Source organism: Suricata suricatta, chromosome 10 (genome assembly GCF_006229205.1).
Source record: "Suricata suricatta isolate VVHF042 chromosome 10, meerkat_22Aug2017_6uvM2_HiC, whole genome shotgun sequence".
Lineage (NCBI taxonomy): Eukaryota > Metazoa > Chordata > Mammalia > Carnivora > Herpestidae > Suricata > Suricata suricatta.
In genome coordinates, this window is record NC_043709.1 from 10,082,035 (window position 1) to 10,089,591 (window position 7,557).

The 7,557-nt window shown below is 63.1% G+C and overlaps 1 protein-coding gene across 1 annotated transcript; it reads left to right on the top strand.

Moving 5' to 3' along the window:
- On the top strand, window positions 1-2,313 carry ELFN2 (extracellular leucine rich repeat and fibronectin type III domain containing 2; the record flags this gene model as incomplete). Its single annotated transcript, XM_029955417.1, has 1 exon — window positions 1-2,313. A coding segment is annotated over one exon (2,295 nt), but the record flags the coding sequence as incomplete, so codon positions are not given.
- Window positions 2,314-7,557: the final 5,244 nt, after the last annotated feature.

Here is a 7,557-nt window from a genome sequence, read left to right on the forward strand (position 1 = left end):
GACCTGCGGCTCAACGAGAACAAGCTCAAGGCCGTGCTGTACTCCTCGCTCAACCGCTTCGGGAACCTCACCGACCTCAACCTCACCAAGAACGAGATCTCCTACATCGAGGACGGCGCCTTCCTGGGCCAGTCGAGCCTGCAGGTGCTGCAGCTGGGCTACAACAAGCTGAGCAACCTGACGGAGGGCATGCTGCGCGGCATGGGCCGCCTGCAGTTCCTCTTCGTGCAGCACAACCTCATCGAGGTGGTGACGCCCGCTGCCTTCTCCGAGTGCCCGAGCCTCATCAGCATCGACCTGTCCTCCAACCGCCTCAGCCGCCTGGACGGTGCCACCTTCGCCAGTCTGGCCAGCCTCATGGTGTGCGAGCTGGCCGGCAACCCCTTCAACTGCGAGTGCGACCTCTTTGGCTTCCTGGCCTGGCTGGTGGTGTTCAACAATGTCACCAAGAACTACGACCGCCTGCAGTGCGAGTCGCCGCGCGAGTTCGCCGGCTACCCGCTGCTGGTGCCCCGGCCCTACCACAGCCTCAACGCCATCACCGTGCTCCAGGCCAAGTGCCGCAACGGCTCGCTGCCCGCGCGGCCTGCTAGCCACCCGACGCCCTACTCCACCGACGCCCAGAGGGAGCCCGACGAGAATTCAGGCTTCAACCCCGACGAGATCCTCTCGGTGGAGCCGCCGGCCTCGTCGTCCACCACGGACGCGTCTGCGGGTCCGGTCATCAAGCTGCACCATGTGACTTTCACCTCGGCCACGCTGGTGGTCATCATCCCGCATCCCTACAGCAAGATGTACGTCCTGGTCCAGTACAACAACAGCTACTTCTCCGACGTCATGACGCTCAAGAACAAGAAGGAGATCGTCACGCTGGACAAGCTGCGCGCACACACCGAGTACACCTTCTGCGTGACCTCGCTGCGCAACAGCCGCCGCTTCAACCACACCTGCCTGACCTTCACCACGCGGGACCCCGTGCCCGGCGACCTGGCACCCAGCACCTCCACCACCACCCACTACATCATGACCATCCTGGGTTGCCTCTTCGGCATGGTCATCGTGCTGGGCGCCGTCTACTACTGCCTGCGCAAGCGGCGCATGCAGGAGGAGAAGCAGAAGTCCGTCAAGGTCAAGAAGACCATCCTGGAGATGCGCTACGGGGCAGACGTGGATGCCGGCTCCGTCGTCCACGCCGCCCAGAAGCTGGGTGAGCCGCCCGTGCTGCCCGTGTCCTGCATGCCCTCCCTCCCCTCCATGATCGGGGAGAAGCTCCCCACCTCCAAGGGGCTGGAGGCCGGGCTGGACACACCCAAGGTCGCCACCAAGGGCAACTACATTGAGGTTCGAACTGGCGCGGGCGGGGATGGCCTGGCCCGGCCTGAGGACGACCTCCCGGACATGGACAACGGCCAGGGCTCGGCCGCTGAGATCTCGACCATCGCCAAGGAGGTGGACAAGGTCAACCAGATCATCAACAACTGCATCGACGCCCTCAAGCTCGACTCGGCCTCGTTCCTTGGGGGAGGCGGCGGCGCCGGGGACCCCGAGCTGGCCTTTGAGTGCCAGTCCCTCCCTGCTGCCGCCGCTGCCTCCTCCTCCTCATCCTCCTCAGCCGCTGTTCCCGGGGCCCTGGAGCGGCCCAGCTTCCTGTCGCCCCCCTTCAAGGAGAGCTCCCACCACCCTCTCCAGCGCCAGCTCAGCGCCGACGCCGCCGTGGCCCGCAAGACCTGCAGTGTGTCGTCCAGCGGCTCCATCAAGAGCGCCAAGGTCTTTAGCCTGGACGTGCCCGACCACCCGGCCGCCGCGGGGCTGGCCAAGGGCGACTCCAAGTACATCGAGAAGGGCAGCCCGCTCAACAGCCCGCTGGACCGGCTCCCGCTGGTGCCGGCGGGGGGCTCCGGGGTCGGCGGGGTGCACCACCTGGAGGTGAAGCCCGCCTACCACTGCAGCGAGCACCGGCACAGCTTCCCGGCCCTGTACTACGAGGAGGGCGCCGACAGCCTGAGCCAGCGCGTGTCCTTCCTCAAGCCGCTGACCCGCTCCAAGCGGGACTCCACCTACTCGCAGCTCTCGCCCAGACACTACTACTCTGGCTACTCCTCCAGCCCTGAGTACTCCTCCGAGAGCACGCACAAGATCTGGGAGCGCTTCCGGCCCTACAAGAAGCAGCACCGGGAGGAGGCGTACGTGGCCGCCGGGCACGCCCTGCGCAAGAAGGTCCAGTTCGCCAAGGACGAGGATCTGCACGACATCCTCGATTACTGGAAAGGGGTCTCGGCCCAGCAGAAGCTGTGACCCTCTCCTTCCCGGTGAGGTCGGAGGGGGAGGGCGGGGGGAGGGGCGTGGGGAAGGGCCCCCCCAACCCCGGGGCGGCTGGGCAGGGGGCGCCGCGGGGCGGGGGGCGGGGGGTAAGGGCCCAGGCCGAGGAGCGGACGCACACGCACACCCGCACGCACGCACCCATGCACACACCTGACCACCACCTGACTGTGAACAACCACCACCCGACAATAACGGACAGGAAAACAAAGACACGTTCTCCTTAAAGTTTACACACTGATACCGAAACCAGTCTCTTTACTGTGCTGCCCAGGGGGTCTGCTGGGGTGGGGGTGGGGGCCAGGAGGGGGCACAGGCCAGGAAGCCGAAAGGGGGTGTGGGGTCTGGGGCTCCTGTACGAGGGACAGGTTTGGGGGCAGGGGCATCTGGGGCAGGAAGAGGGTCTCCCCATCTAGGGGACAGATCACTTGGAGATTTGGCACCAGGCAGACTTGGGGCATCGCTTCTTTTCTTTATAGTTGGGGAAACCGAGGCCCAAAAAAAAGGAAGTGATGATCCCAGGGCCCCGGGGTCGGGTTAGGCAGTTTCCCAGCTTTCAAGCCCAGTGCTGTCGGCCTGCCACCCCCTTACAGAGCTGTGGTCCTCTGGGGCTGAGGGACTTGAGAATCAGGCAGGTGCTTTCCCTTTCTAGAAAGCCCCACGGCCACGCCCGCACCCCCGGGGTGTGGAGCTGTGATTCATCAGGCTGGGGGTGCTTTGCCCCCCCACGCCAGTCCCCAGGAGGGGCGGGAGGTCTGGCTCACGAGAAAGGAGCAGAGGCACGGGGCCATTCCACCAGCCCCCTTCAAGTGTCTTCCAAGTGGCCTGGGAGTCGCCACCGCCTCTCAGGTGTAGGACCCCCCCCCCAGCTTCTCTGGGCCTTCAGGACCCCTACTCATCCCAGAAGCGTTGGCCCTGAACTGTGATGCCTGGGAGCAGGGGAGAGGCCGACGTAATTGGGGCCTTCCTGCCTGTGCCCCCACATCCCGGCCTCCCACCTGCCTGACCCCTAATACAAGATCTCAGGGCAGCCCCTCGGCCTGCCCAGAGGAAGGAGGGCTTTCCCAGGCTTCCTCATGCACCCAGCTCTTGGCTGTGCCCATCTATTCCTGCACCCCACCCGCTGGAGGGGGCTCCCATGTTTCAATGGAAATGGCCGCTCCTCCCCCCTTGCTGACCCCCACCCAACATCAAACAAAGCACAAACGGTGAGCACCACCCCTCCCGGGGGGGGGGGGCGGGAGCGGGGCCGGTTGGTGGGGCCCCTCCCTCTCCGTGGCCAGCTTCTGTCTCCATGGCAACCCAGGGCCTGGCAGTTGGGACTGTTGGGCTCCTGGGGGTTCTCTCTCAGTGTGGGCGGCAGCGGGCGGCAAGGGAGGGCAGGGCTGGGGGGTGCTGCAGCCTTTCTCAACAGCTAGGGGCTTCCAGGGTTGAGTCTTGGCAGGGACAGATCTGGGGTCCTGAGGGGGGCTTAAACACACTGTCAGGGTGCTGAGGGACCCTTCACCTTTGATTAGGACGTGGGCCACTGGAGGGACTGGGGGCACTATAGCTTTGCCCACCTGCCAGTATGCTCCTTGGCTCCCCACCCACCTCAGGATGGACAGGAGCCCACTCGGCTCTCCCCACACCCCTGCCAGACACCCCCAGCCTCTGGCCTGTCACCCAGTTGGGTTACTTGAGATCCGGGGAGTGTGGCTATGGGGTGAAGATGGGCACTGGGGTGGGACCAAGACCTGTACTGTGGCGGGGGGGAGGGGTCTGACCAGGAAAACTAGTGCCATCTCCTGGGTGGGGAGTGGGGGGAGGGAGCTCTAGCCATCTTCCTGCCAGGGGGAGAGTCTGTGGGAGGAATGTGGGGAGGGAGCACCTCTCTTACACTGGCTTCGGGGACAGACCAAGTCCAGGCTCACTTGGTGTGTGTGGGGGGGTGACGTTTGCAAAGGACGGACTGTTCTGGAGAGGGGAGGGGAGGGGCCGCCATGGATGTGCAGAGAGCAGACCTCCTTCAACCCCCCAAACCTGCCCCCCAACCCCTCCTCACACCAGATTGGCAAAACCGAGAACAGCAAGCCAGCTGAGCCAGTGGTGTGAGAGAGCGGGTCCCCGTTATATTTGCATGACGATTTTACTGTATTTTTCTGAGCAAAACATCTGTCGTGTATGTGCGGTTTGTCCAGACTCCCAGGCCCCCCTCCCCGCTGCCCCCTCCCCTTGCCCGCACTCCCTCTGTTGCGATCTGACAAGCAGCTCTTGAAACCCAGGGAGGGCTGGTTGTGCAAAAGACCCAAAGCGGGTGTCACCCAAACGCAGCCCTTGCCTCACACCCGTCTCCCTGTCTTTTGGACCGTGGGGCCCCACAAGTGCTGCCTCCCCCCTTGGGTCCCCAGTTTCATGCCCTCACCCCCTGCCCCTCCTCCCTGCCAGGGAAGGGTAACCCCGGGGGAAGGGAGCATGGGAGGACCTCCGTGTCCCACTTGCTGCCATTTTTTCAGGTGAAAAAGTTGGGGTCCCCAGAGAGGGAGGGGCAGGGCATTTGGGCCACCTGGTTGGGGCAAGGGGTTGGTCACACAGCTGAATTCAGGGGTGAAGAGCCCTAGGGCTTCGTGGGTGGTTGGGGACCCTGAGGAGGGACCCAGGGGAGCAGCTGGGTCCACAGAGTGGGGCGGCGTGAGGTGGGGGGGGGTCCCAGCAGGAGTCCCACCTGGCGCTTCTGGCTGAATATGACCTATAAAAACCTCAGACCATCTCGCTTCCAGGGGCCTTAAGGATAGGTCCCCATCTCAACAGCAAGGGTTTGCCACTCCAGGGGGTAAACCAGCCTCCATGATCTAGAGGACACCCATCTTTGACCTCTGGCCTCCCAGCCAGGCTTGGGTCTTGGGCTGCTTTCCCCTGAGCTGGGAAAAGGGGCCAGTGCCCAGTGTACTTCCTTGAAGGCCCTCCTGCATCTGTGTCCTGTGTCCTATTTAGGGTAATTCTTCACCAGTGGGAGCAATATAGTCACGAAAGACAAAATGATCATTCATTTCAGAGTCCGGCCTGCCGGGGCCCTGGATTTGTAATGGCGATGAGCACAGGGGGCCCGGGCCACAGCCTGGGCAGTCTAGCAGGGCAGGTGGCTGGGAGAGAAGGGAAATGGGGGGTGACTGAGAGGGGGGCAAGGCGGCTGGAGGAGATGTGGGTGCTGCACCCTGGAGCTCCTGGAGGAGGCCTCCTTGCCTTGGGTCATGCCTGGGCTTGCTGCCCCTGTCAGAGTCTCCAGAGGAAATTCCTGGGTGCCTGTTCCTGGGCAGTGGTGTCCGTGGGGCTATTTTTTTCACCGGGAGGGCTGGCACTGCTAACCTCTAGAGCTAATGGCCTTCTAGAGGCAAAAAGTGGAGGTCTGGAGGGGAAAAAAAGCCCTTAGTCTGGGGAGACACTTCCTCAGGGGTCCTGGGGCCTGCCCCTGCCTGCTGGGGCCCCACACCTCTGCACCCCTCCTAGGGGACAGTGCCAGAGGACCGGTGAAGGCCGCTGGCCCATGTACAGGCCTGGGGCGGGGTGTGGCGGGGCTACCCACAGGGTGGTGGGGATGGAAAGGCCCACTTTTGAAGAAGAGGCCTGCATAGCCCCCAGAGAGGCAGGGGAGAGTCTGGGCCTGGCCGCGGGCCTCTAAGGTTCCCAGCTGGAAGTCACGTGCCCGCCCCCCCCTGCTGGAAATTTAAGAGTGGAAACAGCAGCTCAGGATAGGGAAGGAGGGAAAGCTTCTAGGGTCTCGAACCCAGTTGAGGGACAGACTGAGTCCAAGAAGGGACCCAGGCATGGGGGATGAGTTACAGGTCCCAGCTTGTAAGCGGTTTACATGCAGAGAAGGGACAGCCACAAAACGTCCCCCAGCTAGGGATACTGTTAAGAGAATTAAAACAGGGTGATGGAATGGGGAGGGGCTCAGGGCGCCCCTGGGGGCAAGCTCAGAAGGGGATCCCACTGTTCCCGCCCACAAGGGCGGAGGGAGCCGGTGAGGAGTGGCTGGAGGTCCCGAAGAAGAAGAACGTTCTTCTCGGGTGCCCCCACTATGTGCCCCACCCCCCTCGGAGGGAGCCTACCTTTCAGCAGCATCCTACCCCATTGCTGGCCAAGCGCGGGGGGCGAGGCAGGGGGTGTCTTTCTGGGTGGAGGCACTGGCGGGGGGCGGGGGGGTGATCCCCAAGGGGCAGGGCTGACGGACGCTTCCCCAGGAGACCAGTGTGAAAGGTGGGGCTTGCCTGACCCCAGAGCTGTTCCCCTTCCACCCCCAGCCTTCCGCTGTGCAGCCCCTGGGTCCCAGGAGCCACCATGGTCCTTGTCCATCCTGACCCTGTGTCCTCCCCTCTTTAAGACAGACCCAGTATTTACACTTTTTGCCTCTCACGCCTGCCCCAAAGGCCTCACTGAAGGTCCCTCACTGCTGCTGAGCAGGAGGGACAGGAAGGGGAGGGTCGAATAGGGTGGGTGGGTGGCCCTGGGCCTCCTCTTCCTTTCCTTGCCCCTCGCCAAACAAGCACAGGGCTGGATGGGGGCCCAGGGTCCCTCCTCGCTGCCTGCCTCCCTCCTTCCCTCCCTCCCTCCCTCCACAAGGGGGCGCCAGCCCGTGGGCCCTGCGGCGTGGCACCTGGTTTGGGTACTGCAGGGCCGGACTCTTGGCCCCGGGCTATGAACCTGTGAACCCTAACTGTGTGTGGACTTTTCCTTCCTGGGTGGGGGGGCGCAACCTCTCCTTTTCTTCTTTTAAAAGGGGGGGAAACTTCATTTACTTTCTCTTCCCTATATCTGCCTCTCCCTCCTCCTCAATTTCCTGTTTTAAACTGAATGGCACGAAATTGTTTTCCTCAACTCGGAGATTCCTGTATGGAGAGAATCAATTTCTATATTTGCAATAAATTTCTTATTTAAAACAATGGGGCCAAGGTCTGTGTTGAATGTCGAGCCCTCCCCCCGCCCCCGCCCCGGCGGTGGGGAGTCCCAGCACCTCCACTTTCTGGTGCCCCTTGCCCCATGTCTCTCCCGCACCAGAGCCTCACACAGTGAGAGACGGGGCCCACTGGATGGGAAGTCCCCACTCATGGTCAAGGACAAAAGAAGTGTGTCTGCCAGAGGGCAGGAGCCAGCAGGAGACTAGAAGGGCACTGTCCCTCTCACACCCCGGAAACTTAGCAGGCTGGGGGCCTGATGGCCTGGAAGGCCCTCCTGCCATTCCTGTGGCTGGTTCTCCGGTCT